The sequence below is a fragment of the Cynoglossus semilaevis genome, chromosome 18, assembly GCF_000523025.1.
Source record: "Cynoglossus semilaevis isolate Cse_v1.0 chromosome 18, Cse_v1.0, whole genome shotgun sequence".
Lineage (NCBI taxonomy): Eukaryota > Metazoa > Chordata > Actinopteri > Pleuronectiformes > Cynoglossidae > Cynoglossus > Cynoglossus semilaevis.
This window is the reverse complement of record NC_024324.1, coordinates 9,980,794-9,995,169: the sequence shown is the minus strand read 5'-3', so window position 1 is coordinate 9,995,169 and position 14,376 is coordinate 9,980,794. Positions and strand designations below refer to the sequence as shown.

The window sequence follows — 14,376 nt, the reverse complement described above, 5'->3', positions numbered from 1 at the left end:
CAGAACAATTTGTATTTGGTTTGCCTTTTCATGCAAACTTGTTTGCATATATATCTCATGGTACCAGAGTATGCAGTTGTATTACAAATAACTCATCTGTGTGTTCATCTTTGAAGTGGAGCAGATGTGTCAGTTTATGCTTTTATGTACTGAAAGAAATCCTAAATTATGTATGCACGTGCCTCACTTTGTTATTCATGTTTTTATGATTTTTTTTTTATTTTCTTAGTTACAGTGGTGGGTTAGCATTTTTATCATGTACCTCATGTATATATTTTTACAGACCATACAGCACCTTAAAGCTACACATGCACCTTATTGTTATTGCACCTTAATGTTTTTCATTCAGTATTGTCTATGTCTGTCAGCGCACGGGAAGGCGAGGAACGTAATTTCGATACCTCTGTATGTTCTGTACATGTGAAGGTATTGACAATAAAGCTGACCTTGACCTTGACCTTGACCTTATCACTTATTGTGACTGCTTAAAAGTATAAAAACATTTTGTGCCATACACATTAGATTTACTAAATATTCCCTTTTACGGTATTTAAGGCAAATTTTAAAGAGGTGTTCCAAGGCATCACATTTGACCTTTTTTGACTTTTAAACTGTTCATCTTCCAGGGTGGAACTATTTGCTACTAACGTTAACAGTGGTATTTATTTTACCATTTAGAACGTAAAGTAAAATAGTATGACCTTCTTAACAGTACGGCGTTCAGATATGATATGTTTAAAATGTTCCTGCTTTGTATAAAAACGTGAGAAATACTTAGAGAATCAGTTAAGTTAGTGAAGTTGTGGCGTTTTCTTTACGATTTTATGTTTTACATCAGCGCCATCTTGCGAATTCAAAATGTTTCGCCGTGACGGAAGTGACGTTGAATTAATACCTGCCAATCAGCTCCCGTGGCACTAGATTCGAACAGCAACTCGCTAACAGATAAACTGAAGTAAAGAATATCGTTTACTTGTTACTTAAACGTTAAAAAACCCATTTGGTAAAGTTAATTCGCCGTATTGTTCGATAATACATAAATGCCGGTAAGCCTTTTTAATATTTAATGCTATTCTCTGTTAATTTCGTGACGATAGTTTTACTAGCGTTAACGTTAGACAGCATGCTAGGTTAGCCTTTTAGCTGTGTTGTGAATGTTTTGTTGTGCTAACGCTGTGTAATTGAATGACTTAAAATGATTGAACCCATCAAGGGTACCGAGTCATGGCAAAAGAACGGCCTCAGAAAAAGTCATTCCAGGACAGTCTGGAAGACATTAAAGAGCGGATGAAGGAGAAGAGGAACAAACGTCTCGCCAGCGCTACATCTTCCAGCAGAGGACAGAACAGGAGCGTAAACAAGAGCAGCGGTGGGAACTTTTGATTTAAAATATACTGTATAGCATACATGTATATGTACTATTGTGTACTGTTGTTTGCACTAAAAGGTGGTCAGTAATGCTGTGAAATGTGTTTACTAATTTAAAAAGAAATTTGTAAAAATAGAATCACAGAAATTGTATTTCCGTGCAATAATATTTCGCCCTAAACTAGCTGTTTTGCAAAGGAAAAGCACTTGCTATTTTCCCTTATACCAACCAATTGATATATTTTATTCCAGGGGCCAACTCCACTAACACCATCCTGAAGGGAGTCCAGTTGAACAACAAGGTTTTGGCTGTAGCGCTACAAGCAGAAAAGGAAAGAGGGAGAAAAGCCAATGCAGTCATCTTACAACTGAAGAGAGAACAACAGGCTCTGTTTCTTCACTTGCTGCTGCTTAAGAAGAAGGTCAAGGAGCAGGAAGCCTTAGTGGCTTCCAGTGCTTTACAGGTAAGCCTTGGAGACATGTTCATTTCCACTCACTGAAGGAGAAGAGTTCAACACATGGTAATATTTTTGATTTGGTCATTTAGAAAAAATCTCCATATCATCATGATGAACCTCAGCACAATATAAATTCAACAAGGTAACCTTTTGATTAATGTTTCCAAAAGTTTTCATATTCTTTACAGGGATACATTTGTATTTGTAAAACAAAAAAATGTTTTTGCAGGAGAAGGCGAACCAGCCATGATCTCAGAGAGTGTGAAGCATCAATAATTAGTGCAGGTACATGAAAATTATTTTTTATTATTCCAGTGTTGACCCATAAATTGGTTACTACAAGTTGACATACAGAATGCAGATTGACATAGTGTTTTAAAAGGTGGTTTTCAAACAGATCAGAAAGAAATGTATTGCTCATTTAAGTTGTATCTGTAGCATATAACATAACTATTCTTTCTTATACACTGAGTGATAGATAAATAATAAATCTGTTTATATTGATTTTTCTATTTCTGGTAAACATATTAGTACAGAAGTAATTCACTGTTGCTTGTATATGATTGTTGAACCACAGATATAAAAAGGACAGGGAGTTTTCTCTCTAATATGGAATTATGTTTTATTAACTTTTCCCTTTTTCCCTACCAGAGCGTAACGAAGCTGAAAGTACAGAGCAGTCTAAATGTGACGAACATTTCATCTTGCCTTCCACGGTGGGCACTCGACGTCAGCGTACAGAAAAAATAAATACCAGGCGGTCTGAGCGCGTGCAAAATCGGCAGTCTTTTTGTGATGTTGCCACCATTCCAGAAATCGATACTTCAGTAGGGAGTCCTATTTGTAGCAATGACAAAACTTTAAATTTACCACAGCGAAGATCAGAACCAGAAGCAGCAGGTGTTACAGATACTGAGAACTTTCAGCACTCTACTCCAGAACCAGTGCCACATAAAAAAGTAAGTAGGAAAAAAGCCCAGCAGCAACCTTGCACCAAAACAGAACCAGCTACACGGAAAGTCGAGCGAGGCCGTAAAGTAGAATGTTCCCAATTGAGGAAACCGTGGGAGAAGTCCAAACCCAGGGCTCGCTCCAAGAGTAGGGACCGTTCAGCCACACGTTCCAAAAAAGCACCTCCACCGCAGGGAAGCAAACTCAACACTTCACTGGGATTCAATGACACCTTTGACTTTGACTGTGAAGAGACCACTCACGTCACGCCTTTTAAGGCAAAGGTGGAGGACAGTCAGCCGAACACCCCCATCACTGAAGAGTCTCGACAAAGACAACAGACTGTAGCTGAGGAATCAACTGGTGGCTCCAGAAGGAATGATTCCGGCTCGTCTTCACCATTATCTGACTCAGATGACAGCCCTTATGTACCTAAAAAAACAGCACGGACACAGATGTCTTCGGGTCAGACCAGCAGGGTGATCACAACCCGTAGAGGATGTCCCTCCAAAGTTGTTGAGCAGAAAGAAAATGTCTCTCAAAAACAGGCAAACACTGGTAAAATGTCTTTTTATCAACTATGATCTGTTTCGATGGTTCTCAACAAACAAGTTTATTTCTCATTTCTTTTGTATTTTATAGATTTTAGAAAAAAACAATTAAATCCAAAGGTTCTGCAGCTCAAAAAGCAAGAAACTCATCTCTACCAGTTGCCGGACTCGAGCTTCTCTAACAGTCCTAACCCTACAGGAATGGAAGAGGAACATCAAGGTAAGTCAAACATGTTTGGTGTTTTAACAGTTTTGGTCTCAACATCTCAATGCAAAAAGGAGACTTCTGAAACATTCTGACCATTAATGTGTGTCTTTGTTCACCAGAGCCTCACAGAGAGGGTTTGGATGAGGACAGTCTGCAGCTTGTCAGTCCTCTGGTCGAAGCCGAGATGATGAGAATAGACAATGTCCTGTCCAACTTTGGAGATGTGTCATGTGATACTCCACCGCTTCTAAGCAACCAAATACCGAAGATAATGAAGACGAGCCAAAAACGTGAGTTTGCTTGCTGGGTATGAGGATGTACCATGTGACTGCACTGGTCATGCATGGAGGTGCCTAATTTCTTTAATACCAGCTGTCCTTTAAAAAAGCTTCAGAGAACATTAATGACACAATAACAAAAGTATGAATACGTTAGTGTCAAGTAAGAGGAAGGCTTCATCCGCATGTTAGGCTTTTACTCCAGGGAAACTGCTGTTTGTCCATTTATTAATTCTTTCATTTGTTTTCCAAAATTGCTTGTTACTATAGAATCTCACAGAAAACTCATTAAAGGGCAAACACTTACAACATGTGTGCACGTGGTAGTATTTGTTAGATTGCAGTGTTTCGCTGTTCACTGGTTTAAGCACGCAAATAAAGCCTGTCACAGTTTCCCTTCTTTTCTGTCATTAGTCACATCTTCCCTCACATTTCCACAGGTGGGCTTGGTGTAAGGACAGCAGGGCGGGGCTTGAGTCTGTGTGATGTGACCAATCTGTCCCCTGCAGCCTATCGCAGGTTGACCTCTGAAACCCAATGTTCCGCTCCGGCCCGCAAACGGCGCTGCACCATGGTTGTGAACTACAAGGAGCCGTCGCTCGGGGCGTAAGTTGTCGTTCCAACGGTGTCCTCCACTGTAGTTGTTCCTGCAGTAGGGTCTGTCGATTCCAAACTACCATTTCATTCCTTCAGGAAACTCCGCCGTGGGGACCGTTTCACAGATGTGCAGTTTCTCAGCTCCCCCATCTTTAAACAGAAGTCTGACCGGAGGTCTGTGGCCAAACCCAGGAAATCTGTGAACAGGCAGCAGCAGCAGTTCCACAAGTACAACGAGTCTTTTGTCGGATGTCGCTGATAAATGTTGCTGTCAGTGTGAGTTGAAGCAGCTTCTTAAAAAAGTGATTTTTTTTTTCAATGCATTATTTTACGTCTTTATATTGTTGTGAGCTGTAATGTGAAAGCCCCCCATCTTTTAATCCTAACTCTGCATCATCATCCCTTCATTTCTTAAACTTACTACATTTGAAGTGATGTTAATTCTATGAAGGGATATTTGTAATGTTTGGTAAACTGTAACTTTGATTATGAAATTCTGAATATATTGACTTAATAAATAAATCAAACATTACTGCTCACGTCAATCATTTCTATCAATACTTTTCTAAAGAATACCTTTTCCTCAAAAACAGCTATTGTTCCTCTAATACTAACTGTTTTGGGAGGAAAAAACGCATTTCTTTTCTGCAAATTTACCTTGAACATTTTCACAGGCAGCTCCAACCCTCCTCCTCCCACAGCAAAAACATCACACACTGCAGTAGCCCCACTTCTATTTTATTCAGTCTATAAAATAGGCTAGTACTTTGCCATTAAAACGAGTCGTACAAAGAGCATGAAGCATTTTCTTTTCCAGACATATTACAAAATGTTCTTTTTCTCTAAAGTCTGAAAAGTACAAACAACTTTTTATTTTTTTACAAAACAGCAAAACTACATTATATTGCACACTCTTCATTTATCTCCAAAGTATAAAGTTATCAATCTCCATCTGCTGGATAAAAATAAGAGAATAAATTAACCTTGTCTTAAGCAAAATCCATCTTAAATTACAGCACATAAATAAGAATAATCTCTCGACATTTAAGTTAGTCCTTAATTAACTGTGGTGATTTATGTTAACCAAGGTTTGAACAAAAGAAATACTCTTACGTTAACTAATACTTGGAAAAATAAAAGTGCATTTTGATAGGCTGCCCTAGGTGGCGTATACAAAAAAGATTTTAGTTCTGAAAAGGAAAATATATGTTATGTACACATTTAAAATATACATTGCGTATATATATATATCTATATATATATAAGTGCTTTAAAGCAATACAATTTGTACAAATTTAAAGTAAGTTTTCCACTTTTGGCAGGATGAACTCCATCACAGACAAACTTTGACCTCATTAATAGCGTGCACACTCACAGGCATATGGTTGTATGGATAGGAAAATCTATTCTCAGTCACGGTCCTTGAAGGTAACACTTGTGTAGTGATGTAACACAAAGTAGATGTCTGTGCTGCTCATGACATTTCTACCTGAGTCTACTCAGCAAAGGCAGGCGTTCAGAGAGAAGTGGGCCATGTCCCATTTTCTTTAGGTTAAACCTGAAGTGGGCAACATCTTTTTAAAGATCCTGTCAAGATTAACCAGCCAGTGACTTAGGCCAGAGATCCCCTACAATTAGACCCTAGGCCAGTACTTTAAAAGAAACATTACAATAGAAAAAGGCCCACAGAGAAAAAAAGATGAACTTTTGCCTTTAAATAAAATAAATCTGCATTTACAGTCCTATTTAAAGTACATGTTTATCACGACAGGTGATTATCATGTGACAAACCCTTTGCATATTTGTTTAGCTTTGTAACATTTACTTTTATATAATTATTATTTGTTCTAATAAAAGTTGTTTCATTTTATCTAATTTTGTTTTTCTTTTTTTCTGCTGCACCTTGATGACTGAGCCTGCAGAAATGGTTGGGGACCTCTGTCCTAGATCACTGTTCTAACTAATACATATGGGTTATTCATGTAAAGTTCCAAAATATGCATCTAAAAGATGTGCAGTACGCAGCTTCCCTGTGTCGTTACTAGTTGTAATTATACAGTAAAGAGGTGGGGGTGACGCTGGTGCAATTTTATGTTATCCTATAAATTAAACTAGTGCTTTTCAAGCTATGATAACGATTGGTGGCACTTTGGCTTCCTCAAGGGAATCAAGACATTTGTTTGACTAGCATAATATTAGCACTGGCTAAAAGGACAAGCTCAAAAACATGGCTCCAAAATATGGAACTCTCAAAAAGAGACTTGGGGAAACAGAGGGAATATATTAAAGTTAGAAGCTGCCCTGTAGAGACTGGAGTAAATCTGCTGAACAAGCAGTGAGTGTGTGTGTGTGTAAGAACCAGCAGTAAGTGTGTGTGTGTGTAAATACAGACATGAAGATAGAATTGAAGTGCCAGTTGAGGTGTTACTTCATTGTACACCTTGGCTGATATTCTTATTGGGAATACATTTCCTTTTTTGTGTATTGTGCTAAGCCACTTCCTCAAACTTTCCTAGTGTTTTCTCCCTATGAGATGCAGTGATGGGTGATGAAACATGTTGAATGAAACACCTGTTATTGTCTCACCTCTCCTTAACAGTCTCAGTCCTCATTTATGGCCAGTCTTTGACCCTAAATGTATTACTAGTCGATCTAGAGTTGTGATCTGAAAGATACTAAAAGATATGTTCCTGACACTAAACTGCTCCAGGATCAGTAGTGCTACTCTTGGCTTGAGTATGCTCACAGCTGCCACTTCACCTTTATCACTTTAAGCTTGAGGCCTTTCTCACTCTTTTGTTGAAACCAAAAAAACCCTCTCCTTTTTACTTCTCGATGAGTCCTGCTTCTTTGATTTTGGTGTAAAAGAACTTCTCCAGCAGGTTGGCACATTTGTAATACTCGCTCTCTGGAAGGTTGTATTCACGACAGTTAGTGAAGATGCGTTGCATGTCGGCCATGAACAGCTTGCGGGTTGTGTAGTAACGGCTTTTCAGACGCTCGCTCATTGTCTTGAGGTCTTTGAGATGGAAAAAAAGGAATCGATGTTAATGTGTGTTTTATGGATTATTTCTTTATTGATTTAAGGCTGTGTCTACAGCACACTGAGCAGTGATTTAATAACTAAAAACACAGACCTGTTTTCTATTTGGTCATTGATTGTGTTCATCCTCATTCAGCATCAGTTTGTTTGTAACCTTTGAGCTGTTATGGTCATCACTGTTATGTTTACATATTGCCTGATATTGATGTTAAGGAAACTGTAGACAATGCTGTTGTAGTTGTTGTTGGATAGAACAGTTAAACAGACCATAAATAACATGGTCAAACCTAACTCAGTTGGTGGTTTCCATTTAACCCTGTCTACCAATGTCTCTGTCAGTCACTGAGTACATACCCATTGGAAATCGAATCTCTTGGTAGTACCCTGGGGCCTCTGTCTTCTTCACAGGCTCCATGAAGGGCCAGGCGTTCTGGTGACTCTATGGTGTGAGGACAAGTCATTTTAGCGCCCTACAAGTTTGACTGTAAGTTAACTGTCAAGTATGTTGAACTGCCGACAGCATCAGTTTGAGTATACAGTATGTGATGTTTATGTGCGTGTGTTTATCTCTAACCTTCACATGTTGAAGGATGGTCTTCAGGGTGCTGTACAACTGATCAGGATCCTTCATCTCTTTTCTACAGCAGAAGAAACACAGACTTCATCACCATACTGAACTTCATTACAATGCAGGAGTTTATCTAAATCACACATTTATGTGTTGTATGATGGAAAAAAAATTCTTAACATTTTTCTTTCATCATTACATGTGTGTATCATATTTAAATTGTATTTCTAGGACAAATAAGAAAGCAAGTTTACTTTGTAAGTTCATCACCAGTGATGTCACTTACCCTTTGCCGACAGGTTTCCAGCCAGTTTCACCTGGGAATGACATAATACCACATCTAACCTCATTAACTGTGTCAACAATGTAAATGCCTTGGGTAAAAAGTTAAAGATAACTCAGTGTTAGAGACATGCTGTCCTGAGGAAAAGTCACGTACGTATGCCAGGAATGCATTCTATGGGGATCTGTCGGACTCCCTCCTTAAAACAGGAAAGACCTGGGTAGACTTTTCTGATCTGGGCCTGTTTCCTCTCAATGAGTTTCTTGATGATCTGAGAGGGACAAGAAAAAAAAATCTAGGTAATACTAATTTGTATTTGATGTTCACATATCCACATACTGTACCTCCTTCTGCTTCTTAATGATAACTGAGAACTCTGTGTAGGGTATGCTGGGGTTGAGTTCACAGCCCATAAGTGTGGCTCCCTCATAATCCTTGATGTAGCCCACATACTTGGCTTTAGAAACTTTGATGTCCTTTGAGAACCCCTAAAAAGAAAAAAATGTTTAAAACATGTTATTTATAAATATTTCCTCCTCCCTTTCTTTTTAAAATGAAATAATTTAGAAAGCCATCTAGATGGTATTTACGAGGGATGGTTTGATCACAATACTGTTATTGCTGAGGCTGTTGATGTCACGAAAGTTAAATTGAGCATTTGGGTTAAGGTATCGGGTCAGGGGGCTACGGTTGTTCGATCCTAAAATTTGAACCAACATTAGACTGATACCGATGCTGAGTATTGGATCGAGCCATCCCTAGTTTATACAGGGTTAAATGGTTTAAGAAAGAAGAAGCAAAAAGTGAACTGGTTACCTTAGAAACTATGATGTAATGCATATTCATTGTCTATATTAATGACCGTGTTACCTGCTTTTTGAAGTAGCCAATGGCATACTCATCGGCATAAGTGAGGAAGTTCAGGATTTCATGTTTAATGTGATATTCCTTCAAATGGTTCATCAGGTGTGTTCCGTAGCCCTGCGATCACACAGTCAACGGCAAACATCAGTGCTGACTGATCAGTCAGACTGGGATACAATTTTGGGCAAACGTTCCCTGAGCAACAGAGGGCACCCTCACCTTGACCTGCTCATTTGAGGTGACAGCACAGAAGACAATTTCGGTGAACCCCTGCGATGGGAACATTCGAAAACAGATTCCTCCAATCACACGTCCATCTTTGATCAGTGACAGTGTCTTGTGCTTCCTGTCCATGGTGAAAAGATTGTCAGTCATCGTCGATATAAATTCAACTCTGAGAAATGATGACAAGCTAAAGCTCCACCCACGGATCAAAGACCAGCCGTGTGATGTACTCCTTGGGCATACGAGGCAGCTGGTGAGAGAAGACATTCTGGAGGCCGACCAGCCACATCAGGATCCGCTTATTGGGCTTCTGGTTGAGAGAGTTTCCAATGACATGAAATTCAATCACCCCCCTGCGCTCCTCTATACGAGCGGCTTCGTCACGTGCAGAGTGTGCTGACAGTAGATTGGTCTGCAAAGAACCAAGGCAGGTAGTAACAAATCATCATCACATTTCATATGTCCTGAAGTACCAATCATGACAGTTCTAAACCAAAGGTGTTTTTTTTGTGCTCATACCCATCAGTCAATTTAAATGACATCTTTGTCTTTACCTCAGGAATGGCGGCAGGATCCGTGATGGTGGACATGACTTCGTTGATGAGCTCCATGGGGATGTCACCTACCACCCGCGGTCTTTTGTTTTCCTCATGGGACAGGGGTTCCGATGCTTTACGCTTTTCTCCAACTACAAAACAGTGTGTAAGCCAATCATTATTACAACATTTGTGGTTAAACTGTGTTTATATTTAATATTCTTATATTACAGAAGCAGATCTGTTCTTACCTACAGGGTTTGACTCCAACACGGAAGCTGCTTTCCTGGCAGGACTGACACTGCCACAGTTAGACGTGTCCACTGATACAGGACTAGTGCTGTAGTACAAAGGTCTGGCCACAGGGGGTGCAGCTATAACTGCAGAGAAGCAAAAAGAGAACTACAAAGGTAAAAAAGTTATACATTTCATCACAGGATAAAAAAACACAAAGCTAGCTTGTCCAGTCAGGGTGTTAGTGTGTTTTTGTGGAGCCTGAATGGGTGTGTTACCAGTGTGAATAGGAATCTGTCCTCCTGACGCTCCTGCCAAAAAGTCTTGGCTCCAAATTGGAGAGCTGTGGCTGTACACCTCCTCTTCTAACATCGACAAAAACCTGACCCAAAAAAGAACTAGGTTATAAAGTTGCAGAGTTTGTGGTTGGATATTAATAACATTCATTACTGCAGTTAATGAAAGAATGGTTTTAAGCCTAGTAGTTTGTTTACTTTCCCTTACTTGGGGAAGTGTGTGAGAATAAGTGTGCGTTTCTCTGGAGGCAGCTTGTCCTTTTCCTGTCTGGCCTGCTCCAATAGTTGTTTCCTCATCACAGTGAACACAGAACGTAATAGTGTCCGGCCAAAGATCTGAGTGGTTTCGTACCGAGGCAGGCTGTCACAAAACTGAGGCACATTACAGTAGCATAACCATCTGTGGAGAGTGCACAGAGAGAAATTACTTGAATGAGTTGTTAATAGAAGTTCCAGAATGCAGAGCTGTATTTCGCTGCTACCTGGTGTAGTTGGCTTTGTATCCGGCTGCATCGTCATTGGGGACCCTCAGACGTCTCTGTGAGGGGGTCTCCAGCTGCCAGTAGTTGATCTGGTTGAGAAACATTTTAGCCAGTTCCACGATTGTTTGTCGTTCCTTAGATGGAAGGTGACTAAATTTATACTGGACAAAATTATTCACCCCCTGTTTTGGAATAAAAGAAAAATGTTAGGAAAACAAACACAAAACAACTGAATTTGAATGTTTAAAGTGTAAAAAATATGTAAGTACCTGCTCTATGCTAGGTTTTTCAAATGGAGGACTCTCCTGTGCTTCTAGCATCGGTTTACCCATCTGCAGAATGGATTTTCTCAGCAGCTGAAAAATAAAAAAGACATGTGTTTGTTCACTTAAATACAGGTTGTAACATGCTGCAGCATTGGCACGGTTTTTCTTTCATACCCCAAAGCCAAAACTTACTTTGAAGAGGGAAAAGTAGACCTGCTTAGTGTCAGCATCCTCCTCTTTGTGAACACATGTGTAGAGGTACTCCACATCCAGGACGATACCCAGGAGTCTGTTCATTTCCTCCTCAGAGACGTTTTCTAGATGGGTCACGTGATCACCTGGCAGATTTGATAGTATCATTGTTATAAGGCAAGAATCTTCAGTCTCACTTCTCTCTTTGAATACAGGATGTTGTCATTTCTAATTCTGCGTTACAGTACCCAAAGTGTGAGAGCAGCTGCGGCAGGGCTCCTGCAGGTTGACTGTGTTGGATTGCTGGTCCGTGCGTGGGGGTGTAGGTGGAGGGTTCTGACTTTTCCAGCCATTACACTTACACGCTCCTTCAGCCTAGAAACAGAACAGTGGAAAAATACAAGGGCATCAGATCACATTTTATTGCATTACCTGCAGAAGTGCTGACTAGAGAGGTCTTTAGAAAACTGCTTTTTGTGTAGCTCTTTTTGTGTAGTGTTTGGTTCAGTGCTCTCTGGCCTGATCCACAGAAAGTTACAGACACTTGTTTTAAATGACGGCAATGCCTCCAGGTTCAAGTACGCACGCTTGAACCCTTTAACATTCTTCTAGATTTTGTGAGAGTAGTCGACCAAGAGTTAGTCAAAGTTCTCACGCATTATGACAATCTCACTATGACAAATGTCAAATGGTGTCAGATTTTACAGAACTAAAACATGGTATGACACATCTCTTGTACAACTTTGTCCTTCGTGTCCTGGCCAAGTGTTGAGCTGTGTTAGATTTTAGTTGATCAGGTTCTTCAACTACTTTCAAATTGAAAGGGTCAAAAAGCAGTGATTTTAACGTTTTTAACCACACTTAAATAGAATTTTGTTTTTTCTTCTTCTTCTTCTTCCAGAACCTAAAGAAAATTGGAAAGGATCTTGTTTTATTTCTTCAAAGAAGCCTGGTTCAAATGACGTCCCCCGGAATTCTACAAAAAGGGATACTTGGTTTGTGTTTTTCTTATATATGACATACAGATAAAAAGCTTTGTTATTTTTATGAACTTCGTTCTAAAACACTTCAGTGTTGCACCAAAAATAATACCGACTGTATTTTCTACTTTAACGACACTCGTTGTCGCTGTCTTACAGTTTGTTACATATGTAAATATGTATTACAGTAATAGGCGGAGTACGAAGGCCTTTCACCACAAGCACGAGATGATCTGCGCATGCGCTGTGCAACAACAACAAACTCCGCCTCCACCCTTCCAGCAGCTGTCACCCTGTCATAACAAAGACCCGTCTCTCCCTGCAGACATACGCTGCACAAACTGAGTAAAAACCAAATGCGTTCAGCACCGTGCGTGGACACGGACACCGTGGAATCTTTGAGGAAAGCCTCAAAACCACACACGCACACATAGCCACACCGTGGGCAGCAGCTTCTAATCGCACACACAGAGCCCTGCTACTCCCAACGACTCAGTGCCAAGCCAATGTTTACGTTCACATCCCCCACCTCGACAGAAACACAGTAAGTGAGAGAGAGCATAAAAACGAGGGTAGCTCACAGATGGAGGCTTCCTGCTCCACAGACCTGTGGTAACAGCCACAGTCCACTTAACTACACGTTAATCACACTTTTCCGTCATTGCTGCGTGCATGCAAAAAATAATAAAAATTTCAAGTGCGGCAATGGCTTCCTTTGCTGCGCTTGCATTTTCTAAACTCTTGCAGCCAAGCACAGGACTCAGGCTGTGAGCGGAAAAAGCGCATCTGCCCATGTGTTTTGAAAGTCTTCAGATAAAGCATACTTTGCAGGATGAATACACTCCGAGTTTTTCCAGTTTCTTAGGTCGAGGTGAGGATCGGAGTTGCGCCTTCTTCACGGCGATTCGTGCGGATCCTCCAGCGGCGCCAGAGCCCTCGGTACCCCCGGCTCCAGGAGCGGCCGGGACCGAGCCCGCAGCTCCGATGGCCGGCGATCCCTGCTGGATTACAGCGCTATCGGCCATTATCGGCTACGAACCCCGAAGGGAACCGCGGCCCGCGAGATTTTCGTTCTGCCGTCCGCTCTACTCCAGAAGCGGAATATCAGACATGGCGCTCATCCTTATTTTCAATTTCTCAGTGTAGGCCCATTTTCCTCCACTAGGGGAGTGAAAGGGGACAGACCATCAAGTCTGGAAGGAGAGGTCATTTAGTGAAACAGCTGAAGATTATTTTTTCAAGGTCAAATGTTGCAGAAAGTGAAAACCACACTAACCTGTGATCCTTAAGATTAATGTTTTATACCTTCTTGTACCTCTTCAACTGGGGTCCGCAACCCCTCTGTGGTCCGCAGAGGTCCTAAAGAGGTTTGTGTTTTTAGACAGTTTTTTAACATTTAAATAATTTAAGTTGGAGGTTTTTACAAGTACTTTAATAAAATTCAAATCTATGTAACACACAATTTTATATTATTTATATATATTGTATCGTGCTAACATACTGTATGTCACTGGTTCAATTCACAGATTTCTGTTTTTTTTTTTTCACGAGTTTGCATATTCTGCAGGGACTTGTTTTGTGTACTTGTGTGTGTTTATGTCATGTACAACAGGAGGGTTAATGGGAAAGAAAACACTAATGCTTGGTTATCATAAGTGGTGTAACAGACTGTTTCTCTGTGTGTGCTTATGTACAATGATGATCTAGTCCAATACAGAGAGAAGTTCAAATAATGGGTGTTTATGGACAGATGTACACAATAGTCCAGTAGCCAATCAGAGGCCGTTTTCTACATGTCACACGTGATTGTCTTAAGAATTACTTTGCTAATAGATCTCAAATCTCTCAGTCACCATACATACATTTAAACATAAACACAACACATTAAAGCTTATTTTACTTTCCCTTGTGGTGTCACTTGCTTGTAATGTTAGTAGAATCTAATATTGTTTAAAAAAACAGAAACTACCATTATTTTATTTAATTTTTTTTTTTT

General features: G+C 40.1%; 2 protein-coding genes across 2 annotated transcripts; one reads left to right on the top strand and one right to left on the bottom strand.

Annotated features, from left to right (window-relative positions):
• The first annotated feature begins 885 nt into the window (after positions 1–885).
• Positions 886–4,943, top strand: sgo1 (shugoshin 1). Its single transcript, XM_008331628.3, has 10 exons — positions 886–1,046; positions 1,214–1,369; positions 1,621–1,832; positions 1,916–1,968; positions 2,056–2,111; positions 2,478–3,335; positions 3,420–3,548; positions 3,656–3,826; positions 4,255–4,420; positions 4,508–4,943. Exons 2-10 carry the CDS (start codon positions 1,225–1,227, stop codon positions 4,668–4,670), a joined length of 1,953 nt encoding a protein of 650 aa, XP_008329850.1. The 5' UTR covers positions 886–1,046; positions 1,214–1,224; the 3' UTR covers positions 4,671–4,943.
• A 1,828-nt stretch (positions 4,944–6,771) lies between these two features.
• On the bottom strand, positions 6,772–13,777 carry kat2b (K(lysine) acetyltransferase 2B). The gene is made up of 18 exons (XM_008331627.3): positions 13,205–13,777; positions 11,649–11,775; positions 11,401–11,546; positions 11,212–11,298; positions 10,943–11,124; positions 10,669–10,860; positions 10,443–10,546; positions 10,182–10,310; positions 9,949–10,082; positions 9,598–9,806; positions 9,389–9,515; positions 9,176–9,286; positions 8,650–8,793; positions 8,462–8,576; positions 8,309–8,339; positions 8,029–8,092; positions 7,809–7,893; positions 6,772–7,430 (listed from the first exon to the last, which is right to left on the bottom strand). The coding sequence occupies exons 1-18, from the start codon at positions 13,403–13,405 to the stop codon at positions 7,237–7,239; spliced, it is 2,382 nt and encodes a 793-aa protein (XP_008329849.1). The 5' UTR covers positions 13,406–13,777; the 3' UTR covers positions 6,772–7,236.
• Between the last annotated feature and the right edge of the window lie 599 nt (positions 13,778–14,376).